The following is a 15628-nucleotide window of genomic DNA, read 5'->3' as shown; positions in this document are numbered from 1 at the left end:
AGTAACTCTGGCGCACATCAAAACTCCAAACGGGCCTTCAATTCTAATCGCTACAATAGACCAGCACCCTACCATGTAGGGGAGACCGGGGCTGTGTGGGACATGGGGCTACATGGGACATCGCAGTTTTGAGCATGTTCCCGTAATTTTTTTTAAATAATTTTTTTACTATATTTGAGTATTTACCATGCCCCATGTTGGGTAAAAAAATTATTTAAAAAAAATTACGGGAACATGCTCAAAACTGCGATGTCCCATGTAGCCCCATGTCCCACACAGCCCCGGTCTCCCCTACCACGTGGAACTCAACAAGGTAGAAGAGGTGGCTACCAAGGTGGCAGAGGAAACGCACGTGGATTTCGAGGACATTTTCCTGGCTCAAGAGGAGGAGGTCACCAGAACAATAAACTCTGTAGCTACTGTGGACTCGGTCCACACAAAGTTGAAAATTGTAGAAACAGAATCGATGATGGAGCTCCCATACCAACAAATGGAAGCGCTAATCTGTCACAGGTACTACACTTAAGCTCATAATACTCTGAAAAAAAAAACTATAACTAACTCAACCATAGGTACAGCAAAACCTCAACCAAGAACAAAGAGACGATCACACCGATTACACGTATGCTTCATCAACCTACGGAGTAGATTTTGAAACCTATGGCTTCGTAGCCGACTCTGGAGCATCACAGCACATGACGGATAAGCGGTCCATCCTAATCAACTTCAAACCGTATGAAGAAGGTGCCCACACCGTCGTCGGGATTGGAAACACTCGACTCGCAGTTAAAGGAAAAGGAGACGTTGAAGCCGTCAATACTGCAGGTGTCCCCCTTCTTCTTACGGACTGCCTCCTGGTCCCTGGCTTGAGAATGAACCTATTCTCAATCAGTGCAGCTACAACCAAAGGTGTTGAAGCCGTTTTTATCCACGACACTATACACTTCTACCGAAACGGCAATCTGGAAATGGAAGGACAACGTGCGAGTGAGAAATTGTACTATCTCAACGTTGTAGTGAAAATTCAACAGGAGACTTCACTTGCTGCTGTCAGTCGCTCTCATCCCATCTCAATCTGGCATCAAAGACTCGGTCACACCAACCATAGGACGATCCTTAACATGGTAAACCAAAATGCTGTTGATGGCCTAAAACTGGATCGAGAACGCAACACTCAAAAGCTCTGCACCGACTGTATCAAAGGAAAAATGCATGTACAGCCTTTTCCGACCGGAAGAATTCGAGGAGAAAGAATTGGTGCCCTAATCCACTCTGACGTAAATGGTCCAATGGAAACAATGTCGCCGGGTTGATCTCGCTTCTTTGTAATATTCAAAGATGACTTTAGCAACTGGTGTGAAGTTCAATTTATGCAGACCAAATCCCAAGTTCCGGATCTTTTCCGAAATTTTGTTGCCAGCTTAAAAACACAACACAACGTAACCGTCCGTGTGTTGAGATCCGACAATGGAGGTGAATATATAGGACGTGAATTTCAAGAATGGCTCTCCAAAATGGGAATCCGGCACGAAACTAGTGCACCCTACACACCACAGCAGGTATATGAACATTTTTTTTTCTCATACCAACAAAAAAAACTCTTATTTCCTTTTATGTAGAACGGTGTCTCTGAACGAGCCAATCGAACTATAGTTGAAGCCGCTCGCAGCATGTTTTTAGCTCGCAATGTTTCAAAGGAACTTTGGGCTGAAGCCATTGGGTATGCAGTGTACATCCAAAACCGCACGCTCTCAAGCACCGGAAAAGTCCCACCCTATGAAGCTCTTCATGGTCGAAAACCCAACATCTCAAACCTTCGCATCTTCGGATCACCTGCGTTCGTTCACGTGCCTGATGCTCGTCGCCAGAAGCTGGACCCAAAAGCGATCGAAGGGATCTTTGTTGGCTGTTGCCCGTTTAAGAAAGCATACCGCATTGGGTCGAATCAAAGAGGAAAATTGAAGTCAGCCAATGTAGTTGTTGACGAATCAAACAACCTACCACTGCCCGATGCTCTACAATCAACTACCCAGTCTACCCCCTTCGATCTTTTCCTCCCGCCGAGAAATATGGGCGAAACTAATGAGCAGCCCGTGGAAACTGAAGTTCAAACCCAAGGCTCTGCTGAGGCCCCTATGGAAGCAGAGGAGATGCCTGATGAACAACAGTTGAATGAACGTGAACATGAACGTCCACCAGAGGTATTAATGAAATCAGAGAAGATCCAAACAACATTCTAAATTTCCGACAGGAAGCACAGGCTGACTTACCACTCGATCGCCCACTACCACGGTGCTCGGAACGCACTCCAGCCTACACTCAAGCTTTCCTGGACTGGAGAAGGTCTCTCTCAAAAGATGGCCCCAATCCCGATCTGAATTTTGGAATGGAAGCCCTGTCCATAGCAAACTCCATTGAGCCCTACGAACCTCATACTCTCAAGGAGGCAATGTCATCCGAACAAGCGGAGCTGTGGAAAGTGGCGACAGAAGACGAATACAAATCGCTGATGGACAACAATACATGGAAACTTGTCCAGCGCCCAGCAGGCCGGAACGTCATCAGAAGTAAATGGGTGTTCAAGTTCAAGCCATCCTATGAAGGAATGAATGAGAGGTTCAAGGCAAGACTAGTTGCTAAGGGCTTGACCCAAGTGTTCGGCATTGACTACAGGGAAACATTTGCTCCGGTGCTCAAATACGACTCCCTTCGCGCAATTCTTGCTGTCATTGCTTCTCGTGATCTAGAAATAACTCTCCTTGACGTCAAGACCGCGTTTCTCTATGGAAAACTCAACGAAGAAATCTTTATGGAACAACCGGAAGGCTTTGCAGTTGAAGGAAAAGAAGACTGGGTGTGTCTCCTGCAGCAATGTATCTACGGGCTAAAACAAGCGCCGAGGGTCTGGAATGACAAGTTTAACCAATTTCTCTTAAAATTCGGACTTACAAGAAGTGAAGCAGACCCTTGTGTGTATCATCGTCGCCAAGAAAATGAACTTCTTATTGTCGCCATCTTCGTTGACGATGGTCTCGTTGCGGGCACCAACCAAACTCTCATCCAAAGTGTTATCGACTTCCTATCCCAAGAATTTGATATGCGAAGCCTTCCTGCAACTCGCTTCCTTCCCTACTAGCACAAATTGTCCATAGGACGTCCATTGGATATCCGACGGTCCATTTTCCGCTTGTCCGTTTAGCGTTAGCTACGGATATCCTATGGATGGTATATTTTGATCCAGATAACGGTTGGTCGCGGATGGTCATACTGGGATGTCCTATGAATGTCCATCTGGTACCAATCTCGGATGTGAAGTCAGCCGTACATTCGTGATGAGTATTGGACATCGTATGGATATCAGAATAAGGATCTGAAACGAACGATTAATTTCACATCCCAGATTGGTACCGATGGACATCCATAGGACATCCCAGTATGGACCGTGTTTTCTTGATCCAAACATTCCATCCATAGGATATCCGTAGCTGACGCTAAACAGACGGACGGTTTTCGTTCACAGGATATCCATAGAACGTCCTGTGGACATTGTGTGCTAGTAGGGAAGCTTGAATATCCCCTTTGTTTCATATTGATAAGAACAAGTATAGCATTGATGCATAACACTGGCATAGTATTCAGGAGTCCCGGGTTCGATTCCCGATAAAGTTAGATCTTTTAATTTTTCCCAAATTTTTAACTGATACCAAAGACGTCCGTTTTTTGGACGTCCATGGATATCCCAAGTTGGACGTCCACAGGAGAGGACATAAGTATATCCTTTAAACATCCATAGGACGTCCAACTGGGACATCCAACTGGATCGGCTCTGACATCCATAGGATATCCTATGGATATCTCTGTGCTAGTAGGGTTGGACTCTCCATTCATCGTGATCGAAGCAGACAACAGCTGTTCATCAACCAGCCGGACTTCGTGAAGAAAATCCTTGCCAAGTTCAACATGGATACTTGCCATGCCATTACCACTCCAGCTGACCCCTGCTCCCGTATTTCGGCACAAATGTCACCATCAACCGAAGAGGAGAAGCAAGATATGTCAAATGTGCCATACCGAGAAGCCGTCGGTTGCCTGCTGTATTTGTCCATCACTTGCAGACCTGACATTTCTTTCGCCGTCAGTCAAGTGGCCAAGTTTTGCCAAAACCCTGGACGCGCTCACTGGAACGCGGTAAAACGTGTCTTATCCTACCTAGCTGGAACCGACCAATTTGGTGTCTACTTCGGCCCCTCAACTGCTGAACCACTAGTTGGCTACACGGACGCCGATTATGCTGGAGATTTAGACTCACGGTGCTCCACCTCAGGCTTTGCCTTCTTCGTTAGAGGAAGCCTTGTAGCTTGGTCCAGCAGGAGACAAAAGTGCGTGTCGCAATCTACCACAGAAGCAGAATACGTTGCGGCATCCGAATCATGCAAAGAAGCGGTCTGGCTGAAGTGCCTCCTTTCAGAGTTTGGTGAATTGGACAACCAACCAGTAAAAATTCTCTGCGACAACCAGAGTGCTATCAAATCGATCCACAACCCGAAATTTCACCAACGCACGAAGCACATAGACGTCAGATACCACTTTATCCGTCAACTACAAGAAGACGGAATCATTGATGCAACTTACGTCCCCTCAAAGGAGCAAAAGGCAGATATTTTCACAAAACCACTGCCAAAACCGGATTTCGAACGAATGCGCAAGAAGCTAGGTGTGGACGGACCTCTGGCCAAAAAATAGGACGGACTAAGCTCAAGCAGATTCCCGTTGGCTCGAGAGGAGATGTTGAAACTAGGCAACCCAATGGAAATCTGCTGTTGCTGAAACCCAGGAAAACGGAAGATGCTGTTTAGTATCATCCTCCCCTTTGTCTTCTTGTTCACATGTCTTCTGACATTTGTCTTCTTCTCTCTCCCAGCTTTGACAAGAGCTGTTATCAGGTTCTATTCCAGTATTCTATCCTTACTCTAATTAAGTACAGTATCCTACAAAAAAATCCGAACACAGCTCTTTTTCTAAAGCCCAGTTCAATGTATGTTTTTTGTTTTTAACTTTGAAGACTTCATATTATATGTAGAATTAATTGTTTTACAAAGTTCATTTATTAGAATTAAGAAAAAAAATGCCGAAATATTTTTTTTTAATAAAGAAAGAGACCAAGGTGTTCAGATTTTTTTGTAGGATACTGTACATTGCTGATATTGAAGAGTACCTGAATCCTCTCTGTTTGCACTGCTAAGTCCCTGTTTCCCCTCACACTGTTTTGTCTCATGGTAAAGCCAATGCAAATGAAAGTTGTGCCATTGTGTGTTGAATAAAGTAACACACCTGCACCATATTGTTTCTAATTATTTATTCTCAACATAAAGGACTGGGTGGATATTGGCTGTTGGAGCCCTGACCATTAATACAGTAGGGTTTTTACCTTGGTTTCACGATGAGGCAGGTAACTGTCGTTCGGCTCCGTGAAGCAGCGAATGATGCGGGCCCTGGTCCTCCTTGCATTTCGATTCGGTGGAGTCGCACTTTCGTCCATACTGACCGCGGACGAGACACTTGAAGCAGTGGTTGTTAGTGGCACACAGTGATGCGCGGGCGTTCACCAACATTCGTTTAAACACATTGCACATTTCCAACCTGTGGGCCGGACTTTCTTTGCAGGCCAGGCAGTCAGGAAGGGTGGTAATGTTTGATAAGAATCCTGCGTGGACGGTCGGTCCGCGGTTATTGTAGTTGCCGCTTCCGGGTGCGTAGCTGCCCAACTTACGGTTGCTATTTGAAGGCTGAACGGGTGTTTTAGCAGCGGTTATTACGTTGGATGACGAAAGCTTTCTGCCACGAAGTTCTTCTGCGCTGAGCACGCGATTAATCCATTCGTCAAAATCTTTTAATGTGGCCATTCTGTCTAAGCCATAAGCCTATTTTCCCTAGTCCGTTTGCAAGTTGATCGGCAATTGGGTATGAAGTAAGTTGGCGACGGTGTTGAACATCATGACGCGGCTTTCGTCTACGCTTGACACGGCGTCGCGTACTGCAGCGGCTAAATTAAAGAGTGCGTTAAAGTCACCGTTTCTGAACGAAGGGAGCTGCTGCATATGCTGGTCGTATACTTGTGTGCGGGCTTCCATGCTCAGCCCATGCCGACTAAAAGTGTACACGCCCGTAAAAATATTGAGTGACACAACCCTGGATGTCTCCCTTTAAACTTTCTTGATGCACTAAAAGTTCCAGTGATTCGGAATGATTTACGTCTCGGATCTTTGCCGTGATTTCGTACGCGTATTTAGCCATTTTCTCTTAAGCCTTATTCAGTTTCGGCCAATGATGCGACGACGCAAAATTAGGCTCCATCGGTGGAGTTGAGTTATCGGCAGAGGGAAGAAACGGAATGTTGGCTAAATCATTCTACGTGAAGTTTATGCTTGGCATCTTAAGAAACGTCTTAATCCATCTACTGACTGTGTTGCCCTTCAGGGCGCGAAAAGAGGCAACGAGGGAGATAAACAACATGCTATCTTGAATTGGCGGCCTATTAACACTCGTGCGATTTGCATAAAAGCGAAGTGCAGATACCGGACAAGTATTGGAATCCGGACATGCTGACAACGTGAAAGATTGCAACGGTCCGTTCCGTTGTGCCTTGAGAGGCTTAGAAAGGGAGAATTTAAATGTATTTTCCGATAACATGACCGACGAAAAGGTAATTGAGGCTAACTCAGACACTCTTAGCAGGGTAGCGAGAGCATGAAGGGTAACTAATTTACCGGACAAGGTGGGCAGAGGGAGGAACTCATGGTTGCCCAGCGAGGACATAAAGCGAAACACGCAGCTTGGATCCCAAGTGGAATTTTATCGGGGTTTTGGTGGGTTACGATTGTAGCATCCTTTTAATAATTTGATTACGAGCGGGTGCTGGCCCACTGGTATACCCTCAATGGACGGCAGGGTTGTAGAAAGCATTGATTGATGTAAATTTATAGAACTGTACGATTTACCGGACGCATGTAGATGGGCGAGATAGGCTGAAATTAAGGCTAAATCGCTACGCAAGGGATCGATATTCCGCTCCACACACCAATCGAACCAATTGCTCTAGGCTGATTCATATGCGGAATTGGTGTTGTTGTGGCTTACGGCCAGGAAAAGTTCAATAGCCTGCTGCGAAAAGCCTTGCAGATCGTACGATCTCCTGAGAGCTTCCAGGCGGCTAAATTCAGCGCGCCGGATTGGAGCAGCGGATGAGGTTCGCTCCTTGTTGATGTTAAGAGCGCGAGTGACGATCGTAGGAGCCGAGGAACGTCACAAGCGTGCTCCAATAAAACCGAAAACCAGGGCTGACCTGTCCAGACGGGGCAAATTAATACAATTGACGCTTTTTCCCGTCGGGGTTTTTTAAGGCATCTAAAAATTAGGGGAAAGGGGGAATCGCGTAGCCCTTAAATGTTTTTCTAACAAACTGATAACGCGTTGGTCGCGACGGCACCTGGTTGGGGTCCCCATGCGATAAACCTGGATAGTTGACTGTTCCATATTTCCGAAATTCGAGAAAAAATGGCCGCGTCCAATCGCCAATCGCTAGTATCGGCCTCTGCCCTAGATTCGCGATCGGCAATAACGTTCAGTTCACCAACGTTAACTGCTTCGACCGAAATACTCCTATCCTCGCACCAAGCCGAAATAGCCTTGGTCGTGGTCGTGAGAGCGGCTGACTTCGTTCCTCCGCATTTATTTACATAGCTGACAGCTGTCGAATTATCGAGAAAAATCCGAATCGCAGTGTTCAACGCTGTGGCTGAGAAGGTTTGGATTGCAAAGAACGTACCTAAGAGTTCTAATTCGTTAATGCGTTTGTTTAGATCTGGCAAGGTCCAGAGGCCCCGCGTTGTAACCCCATTGCACACCGCCCCCCATCCTGTCAGCGACGCATCCGAGAAGATCTCAAGAACCGGGTCACGCTGAAAATAATTTTCCCGTTCGCCTTTTCGATATTGGCCACCAACTGAGGTCCAGTGTGGCGCTTGGCGATAAACAATCTTTGGTTTCCAGGTTAAAGTTAACCCGCTGCACATTGAAAATAAAATATAGAATCGCTGGAGGCTGCGATAGTGTGACTGTGCAAATGGGATGGCTGGGATCGCCCAAGCAAAGTTGCCTTGTATTGAGGCTATCGTCCGTAATGAAACTCTGTCTTCGGATAAAGCCACCTCGCACATTTTCTTAACTGCTGCCACTTTTTAACACGGGAGAGAAAAGGATGGATCATTCGAGTCGACGATTACGCCTAAGTATTCGATCACCTGAGTTGGGGCGATAATTGACTTTCCCCAATTAATTAGGAAGCCCAGCGATTGGAGGAGGTCAAGAACGGTATTAACGTCGGTTAACAGTCTCCCTTTGGACTCGTTCAATATCAGAATGTCGTCCAGGTAGATTACAAGTCGGATGTCCTTTCGACGCAAAAAACCATGACCGTCTTAAGGATTTTAGTAAAAACACTAGGAGCGGGAGCGAGGCCAAAAGCCATGGAGAGATGGTTTCCAGTCTCCATGTGAAATTTCCCATAAGGGTTTGTCCGCTTTTTTTACTAAAAGGTGTCTCGGTATGTCCATATGCTGCGAGAGCCTAGATGGCGCCACCGTCGGAGAGACCTCCCTATGCCTCCATGTAAAATTCGTTAGTAAAAAAGTAGCTTCCCGTCGAATCCCCTTATGAGAAATTGAACACTGTCATTGGGAACCACCTCTCCATACCCCTGGTTCTACCAAGCTGTCAGAGCTATAGAATACTGGTACCGCCACTTATATGGCGAGCCCTTCCATTGCTTTTTTTCTCTGGAAGTGAAGCCTGCTTGCCTGTGCCCTGCTCCTTAGCTATAAGCGCCACGACGGGTGTGTGGGGAAGTAAGGTATAGGAATGGAGAGAAAAGTGGAGGAGTTGCAAGGAGCGAGATCGATATCTTAGCTCCGATTTTCACTATCGATTCGTAAAGTTGGCTTCAGCCCCAAAAATTTCCGAGAGGAGGAGTTAACATGGCAGTGGCGCTACCACTCCTACCAGTATTCTATAGCTCTGAAGCTGTTGTGAGATTTTACCTTTTCCAGACCTGGCAACTCAGCATACGTAATATATTGCAGACGAAACTGTAAAGTCCTCGACTCTAATCTTAGTCGTGTGACAATAGATTTTGAACACAGTTTACATCTGTTACGTTTCTTGAAAGTCAATTATTCAAGTACTCATAAACTTCTCATGGTTGGAAGAGGACGAGGGAGAGGAAATGCGGTTTCCTTCAACATTGAGCAATTGGGATTGGTAGAGGTGAAGCAGGTCCAGTTTCTGTTACTCAACCTCCTCCACTATTCCCCTCTCTAGTAATTAAATTATTTACACTATTTGTGAAACAGTGTAAAGTTCTTATTTTTTTTCCAATTTCTCTGTTAGAAAACAGGACTCTTCCATTAATTAAAGATGTGGAGTATGAGTATATACTGGTTACCCAAAAAGATTTGAACACAAGAATGAGGAGCTCACCGTTTCACTTGAATACAACAAATGAGATCAAAGAAATTCAGCAATACTCCAAAAAGTAGGTGAATAGTTATTGATTATAGTTTATTCTCACATTTATTATAATGGAAGAATCAAGCAAATATTTTGAAAAAGAGCTACCTGTTCTCTGGAATTGAATGCCTTCTAAACTTAAGATATTAGTCAATAAGAGGTTAACACTTAACAACTGGCAAGTCAAATGTCACTCTGAATGCTAAAAGGAAGAAACTTGAAGACCCTGATAAAATTTTTGCCAAGCTTGAAAAGAAAGAAACAAATGAAAGTGAAGGAGAAGGGGTTGGAGGTTGCCTATGCAAATTTTATTCTAATTTCCACAAATTTTTAAAACGTTTTAATAGATGGAAAAGAAGATGAAGACGATCAAGATAAATCAGATGATGAGAAAGTGGAAATTGAAGATGATGTTGAGGAAGAAATAGATGAAGAAATGGATGAAGGAACAGATATCTGTTCCTAAAAAAGCGTAATATTACTAGCGTAATATTACGCTAGTAATTATTTTGATAATGGTGAAGGTTATTTGGATGACGAAGACAACCTTGAAGATGGAGAAGCCCAGTTCTAGCAACCGTAATCACTTCCTATGCAAAATCAAGCAACTTGAAATAAAAGTTATTATTCTGTTAAAATGTTTTATTTTCTTTAATCCTACAAGCTGAGGAAGAATTTTTTCTATGTGGTCCAAATTGACGTTATTTAGTCCTTCATTGTGAGCTTGATTCATGACACGCCAAACAATTTCGTTGAGAAATTTAAGCATAATTTCATTTACGGCAGTGACTCCTTCATTCCCTATTTTTGTCTTATGATTCGTTGTATACAATTTCATCAATTCGTGAATCAAACCCTGGTGGAATTGAAAACACAGTCATGTATAGAAAATTAAAATCAAACAGTCTGAAAAATACCTCTTTAAATTTTACTGCTGATTTCTTTCGTTCAAATATATCTTCATAAGAGTCCATGATGTTAAAAAAAAATACAAACTGTGAACTACTCAATCAACTAACTATGTAGGAAAAATCCAACAGTCAATAACAGCATTGCCAAATGTCCAACCCATTACTAATGTACTCCAGGTCCAGGTTACCAGATACCAGGTATTTTAATTTTTCAAGTGTAAACTCACTTAGTCCCAGCCCAGTCCTCGCTGTCCTGCAGTCCTGTGTATAGTGATGCAGTGCCAATCCACCTTTCCACCCAGTCTATATGGTCTGTCTTATGATATGTCAAATAAATTTATAGACTGTTTCCACCATGCACCATGAGTTAATCCAAAGACAAAAACACACAGGAGTCACATATAAAGACCACTTCTTTATCTGTGCTTGAGTGGGAAATCAGACCAATCACATAATGACTCGCTTAAGACATAAAAAACTTCTGATTTCAGTTCACTAAGTGCAGACATTTTAAGTTGTCTGTTTTTTTTTATTGTAATCATTTCATGTTTATTTCTAATTAAATGAAATAAAAATTACTTAACCTAAACAATTTATTGTCTTTGTTATTTAAAAGGGGAACTCAAGAAAATATCAGCGTCAGAACGGTTTGTATTCAGTACGTCGTTTACAAGACAACAGTTATTCATCGCCAGAATCACCCAAGATTTCATTAAAAATAGCTCCAGCTCTTTTCTTGCCAGTTGCTTTTGGGTTCTTCATCTTCTTTTTCTTCTCTTTTTTCTTTTTTTTCCCACCTTCACCACGATTGCTCGCAACTTCTTTAACAATTTTAGCTGCATTTTTGTCTTCAAAAACCTCTTCATCAAGCGGGTCCAAATCGCATAGATCTCCTGTCGGTTGTCTTGCTGCCAGCGACAACTTTTGCTCAATTTTCTGACGATACTTCAATCCTGTTTGTAAGTTCAGCATTCGGCGATACTAAAGAAGAAACTTGATAGGATGTGTTGTAAGTGGAAAAGGATTATTTAAAAATACCGCATTTGGCGTAACATAACTAGAATTTTCCCAAATAGTTTCTCCGCCAAAACTCCCATCGAAAACTTTGATGGGATTCAACACAAATCGTGGCCCTATACATTCGAATCATTTTAAACAACAATCTTAGAAACCAAAGGAAAAAAAATAAAAATACCTATTTCAGCAAGCTGACCATCCTCTTCAAGAATTTGAAAGTTTCGAAACCAGATCCGTTTTTCAATTATCGTAAAAGTGAAAACATGGTCAAAGAATGGTTGACTTTTGGGATGATTCTTAGGAGTTGAAAAGATCTTAAAATTTTAAAATAAAAAAAAATTATGTCATCCTGAAGAAAATATAAATAAAACCTTGCCTGTGTCATGAGTTCCTTTAATAGAGACCAATGTGGATGTGTGTCAAAACTGGAGTCAAACGATAGCAATGGTCTTGTGCCCTTTAAGCAATTTCCAGTCATTTTCAATTCTTTCATTGTGTGCACTAGTAAAAAAAAATAAATTTAGTACTGATCATATTATTACTTTAATAAACTGACCATTTTCAATATAAAATTTAGCACTAGGCCCTTTTGGAACATCTGCAAGCCAAAGAAACAAATCTTGTTTTTTCCTTCCTTCAAAAAATATGCATTTACTACAATTCTTCATTTCACAAATCTACATGAAGATGTTATTTGAATATTAGTACTTAATTTATGAAATTGAAAAGAAAATGTTACTTCATTGATGACAAATAGAGGGTCCTTTCTCTCAAATTTACTTTCTGTTTTGGAGTGAGGCATCATATCACGCAAGTCAACCATCAAGTGCCTATCTCTTTGTGTTATTCCACGTGCAGCAAAGACAAGAACTCTTTGTTTGTTCACCCATTTCGCCTATTTGATTTAAGCATGAATTAAAAAAATTGTCACTGATTTTTAGATTAGCATATACCTTTTTCGTCACAGGCTCGTCTGATGTTCGCACCAATGGCAATGCAGTTTCTTCAATTTTGTTATCTTTCGATTCCGGCATGATGGTGCTCTTCTTTCTTTTCGCCATCATGAAAGTGTAAAAGCTTAAAAATTGTTAGCAGGCACTTCGAGATTTAAGCTTGAAATTCTGAACCAACTAACGACAGAATGTTGAAGCAGAAGACACAAAGACCACGTGCGAGTGAACGTATACTGCCTTCATTTGTTTTAAGGGTGCGTTCATAAACATATCTGATTTCTCCATTCCCATTCGTGGAAAATGTTCCAAATTTGAAAATGCTGTCTCAGACGGCCACTGGATTACGAACTTGTGCTCTAACTTAACTAAGCTATTACTAAGCTTAAATTAGTTAATATTAATAATAATTTATTTTATATAATTCCTTAATAATATCTCTCCTCTCGCCAACACAAGGCTCGAGCCAATCGCATGTCGCCATGCTCGCAAACAGATAAAGGCCTCTTCAGGAAATAAACTAAACAATAAACAAAAGCAAGGGTATGGAAAGATGGATGCCAAAGACCATGTTAAATTTCCCATAAGGGGATTCGACGGCAAGCTACTTTGCTACTTTTTTACTAGCGATTTTGTATGGAGGTCGAGTTGAATCAACGCCATCTAGGACGTTGCGAGTTGCGACATATAAACAGTCAACTCGACCTTTTAGTAAAATGAGTAGACGGCCCCTTATGGAAAATTTTTAAAAATGGATGCTGGAAACCATCTCTCCATAGTCCATACCACTGACGAAAGGCAAGGCTTTAAAAAAACAGGGTTATATGGTTGGCTGCTGTGTGAAATTGGAAGCGAAAGGAAGCTTCTCGATAAGTCGATTTATTTTTCCACTTGCGGTATTAAAAAACTAAAACCCTTTGCACTATTATAAGTAAATATATACATATATATAATAGGCTACAAGCAAATTTGTCAGATGTAATTTTTTCACTCTGATATATAAAATGCAGGAAAAGCTGCGATACGACGAAGGAAAGATAAAATTGTTGAAAAGAATTCAAGAAATTAATATTTATACTTGCATTGCCTACTGCCTACGTTGCTTACTTGCCAGGAGATAAGCAAACAATCTGTACCACTAATTATAAATCGAAAAAGGTTGAGCATGCGGTTTTGTTATTTCCTAATAATTAGTTCTAGACTTCTATGCAATCGCCAATCGGGAGGAAGTTTACAACATGCAATGCAATCCTCTTATCCGCGCCGAAAAGCAGTTTGGTGTTTTGGTCTGCCAGTGAAAAAATTCCGCTAGGTTCGCCCTCTATGAAAAAAACCCCAGTCGTGCCTTATCCTTCCTTATCATTCCCCCTTCATGGCCTTATGGACGTATGAAAAACCATTTTACTTTGGAAAAAACCTAAATTGAAATAAATCTTGTGAATACTTAAAAGTATATTTTCTTTGAATTAAAAATGAATGTACCTCCTCCGAAACCTCCAAAACCAGGTATTAGTAATATTCAACACTTCAATTTACAGTTAAAAAAGTTTTCCCTGCCTCCTCTGTCAATGTGTCAATAATATTGAAATGTCATGACAGGGCAAGTGAAAGTCGTTAAAGCATTATACGCCTATACGGCACAGCATGTAAGTTTTATTTTTTTGCTATACAATTCTAACAATTAAGGCTTCAGAAATAATCTTAATTTACATGCTCATATTCCTAGCCTGATGAACTGTCATTTGAAGAAGGAGAGTTGTTATATGTCATGGAATCCTCCTCAGACCCTAACTGGCTAAAGGCTAAGTGTGGTACCTGTACTGGATTAATTCCCTGCAATTATGGTAACTTGAATCAAATATTGTTATCCATTGAAAAGTGTTATTAAGGAAACAATCAACACATTTTCTGTTTCATTTTATGTCAGTTGAAGAAAATGCTGAGTTGATAACAATGCCCCTTCATGATGCATGTCGACGTGGGAATGTCTTATTTTTAGAAGAGGCAATTCTCAATGGAGTGTCTGTGAATGCAAGTTAATTAGCTCCATTTAGGAGTTATAACTGATGCTGAAGTTTCATTATTTTTTTTTAAGCAACTCGATAAAGCAGGTAATACAGCCTTGTTCTGGGCAGCCCATGGAGGACATATTTCTTGCATGCAACTATTACTGCAATCAGAAAAAATTGATTTAAATGCTCAAGTAATTAATTTACCTAATTTTATTAGTTATTTTATAATCTAATTTGTTTATATATACATAGAATAAATTAGGAGACACTGCACTTCATGCTGCTACTTGGAAAGGTAGAATTGAAGCTGTTAGTTTGTTACTTTCAAGTGGAGCAAAAACAAACATTTTAAATTGTGAAGGGAACAAAGCCTTAGCTCTTTCCAGGGATCCTGAGATTATCAATATGATAGCCAAGCATGATGATAGCCTTATATCAAACAATGTTAGTGAATACTTTGGTAATGCTGAGGAATTGGATTCTGACTGATAAATTATTATGTCTTAATGGAATCAGTTCTTTCTTGAAAAGCAGGCTGAAGTTAACAAACTAAATTTTCATGAAATATCTTTTACATTTACTTCTTTCAATGTGTGCTGTATTTTCAAATTGATTTGTTTATTGTTTATTCACATATAGGAATGTTACTTGTTTTACAACTTGTAAAATGTTCATATTGTTGTGAATCATTGTTTTTAGTTTCGGTGATAAATACATTCAGTAAAAAATAAAATTACCTTAAAAAAAAATTCTCAAAAGTATTTTATTTTGATTCTATGTCAAAATTTGTTTGATTCTTCCCGTACAGATTCAGGTTACAAGGTTTGAGATTTTTTTTCTTTTTTTTTTATAAAAAAGACGTACTCGAGGTTAGGGCTGAAACACGGGCCATGAATACCAGGCCACTGCCCGGGTTAAAGGGGAAAAAAACAGGAAATGTGAAACCACTGAGGTATTTTTTTTACGGGACGGGCGCCGGGTCGTATCGCTGGGTCCGCGGGCAAACCCGAACGGTAGCTAGATGGCGTTGCGGTGAAACTTTTTTTTTTTTTTTACATTTTTTTTTGTGTCGGTTTCGGCGTGCCAGCAAACGGCAAACCAATGTAAAAAAAAATAAAAAAATAAAACTTTTTTAACACATGTAAAAAATTCACCCATTTAGCTCCGGGCTGTA

The 15628-nt window shown here is 41.4% G+C and overlaps 3 protein-coding genes and 1 long non-coding RNA gene across 5 annotated transcripts; 3 read left to right on the top strand and 1 right to left on the bottom strand.

Annotated features, from left to right (window-relative positions):
- The first annotated feature begins 3960 nt into the window (after positions 1 to 3960).
- Positions 3961 to 4743, top strand: LOC124342064 (secreted RxLR effector protein 161-like). Its single transcript, XM_046795035.1, has one exon. The coding sequence runs from the start codon at positions 3961 to 3963 to the stop codon at positions 4741 to 4743; it is 783 nt and encodes a 260-aa protein (XP_046650991.1).
- Positions 4744 to 9038: 4295 nt separating this feature from the next.
- On the top strand, positions 9039 to 10015 carry LOC124343085. 2 transcript variants are annotated; one of them, XR_006919132.1, is made up of 4 exons: positions 9039 to 9374; positions 9445 to 9589; positions 9643 to 9856; positions 9912 to 10015. It is a non-coding gene; the product is annotated as an uncharacterized LOC124343085 (long non-coding RNA). The 2 variants fall into 2 exon arrangements; XR_006919133.1 differs by lacking the exon at positions 9643 to 9856 and having other exon boundaries at positions 9043 to 9374.
- A 1093-nt stretch (positions 10016 to 11108) lies between these two features.
- Positions 11109 to 12679, bottom strand: LOC124343056 (ribosome biogenesis protein BRX1 homolog). The gene is made up of 7 exons (XM_046796173.1): positions 12446 to 12679; positions 12232 to 12387; positions 12049 to 12169; positions 11869 to 11993; positions 11671 to 11806; positions 11514 to 11608; positions 11109 to 11456 (listed from the first exon to the last, which is right to left on the bottom strand). Exons 1-7 carry the CDS (start codon positions 12554 to 12556, stop codon positions 11157 to 11159), a joined length of 1044 nt encoding a protein of 347 aa, XP_046652129.1. The 5' UTR covers positions 12557 to 12679; the 3' UTR covers positions 11109 to 11156.
- Positions 12680 to 13757: 1078 nt separating this feature from the next.
- On the top strand, positions 13758 to 15192 carry LOC124343065 (osteoclast-stimulating factor 1-like). Its single transcript, XM_046796182.1, has 6 exons — positions 13758 to 13948; positions 14042 to 14088; positions 14169 to 14286; positions 14370 to 14473; positions 14538 to 14645; positions 14707 to 15192. Exons 1-6 carry the CDS (start codon positions 13915 to 13917, stop codon positions 14941 to 14943), a joined length of 648 nt encoding a protein of 215 aa, XP_046652138.1. The 5' UTR covers positions 13758 to 13914; the 3' UTR covers positions 14944 to 15192.
- Positions 15193 to 15628: the final 436 nt, after the last annotated feature.

The sequence above is a fragment of the Daphnia pulicaria genome, chromosome 6 (genome assembly GCF_021234035.1).
Source record: "Daphnia pulicaria isolate SC F1-1A chromosome 6, SC_F0-13Bv2, whole genome shotgun sequence".
Lineage (NCBI taxonomy): Eukaryota > Metazoa > Arthropoda > Branchiopoda > Diplostraca > Daphniidae > Daphnia > Daphnia pulicaria.
This window is presented reverse-complemented; position numbering and strand designations above follow the sequence as displayed.

Coding starts and splice junctions, on each gene's coding strand:
- LOC124342064 (XM_046795035.1), top strand. CDS start 3,961: ATGGATACTTGCCATGCCATTACCACTCCAGCTGACCCCTGCTCCCGT.
- LOC124343056 (XM_046796173.1), bottom strand. CDS start 12,556: ATGATGGCGAAAAGAAAGAAGAGCACCATCATGCCGGAATCGAAAGAT. Junction 11,994..12,048: donor TAAATTTTATATTGAAAATG/GTCAGTTTATTA, acceptor TTTTTTTACTAG/TGCACACAATGAAAGAATTG. Junction 11,457..11,513: donor GTTATGTTACGCCAAATGCG/GTATTTTTAAAT, acceptor TTTCTTCTTTAG/TATCGCCGAATGCTGAACTT.
- LOC124343065 (XM_046796182.1), top strand. CDS start 13,915: ATGAATGTACCTCCTCCGAAACCTCCAAAACCAG. Junction 14,089..14,168: donor ACGCCTATACGGCACAGCAT/GTAAGTTTTATT, acceptor TCATATTCCTAG/CCTGATGAACTGTCATTTGA. Junction 14,646..14,706: donor AAATTGATTTAAATGCTCAA/GTAATTAATTTA, acceptor ATATATACATAG/AATAAATTAGGAGACACTGC.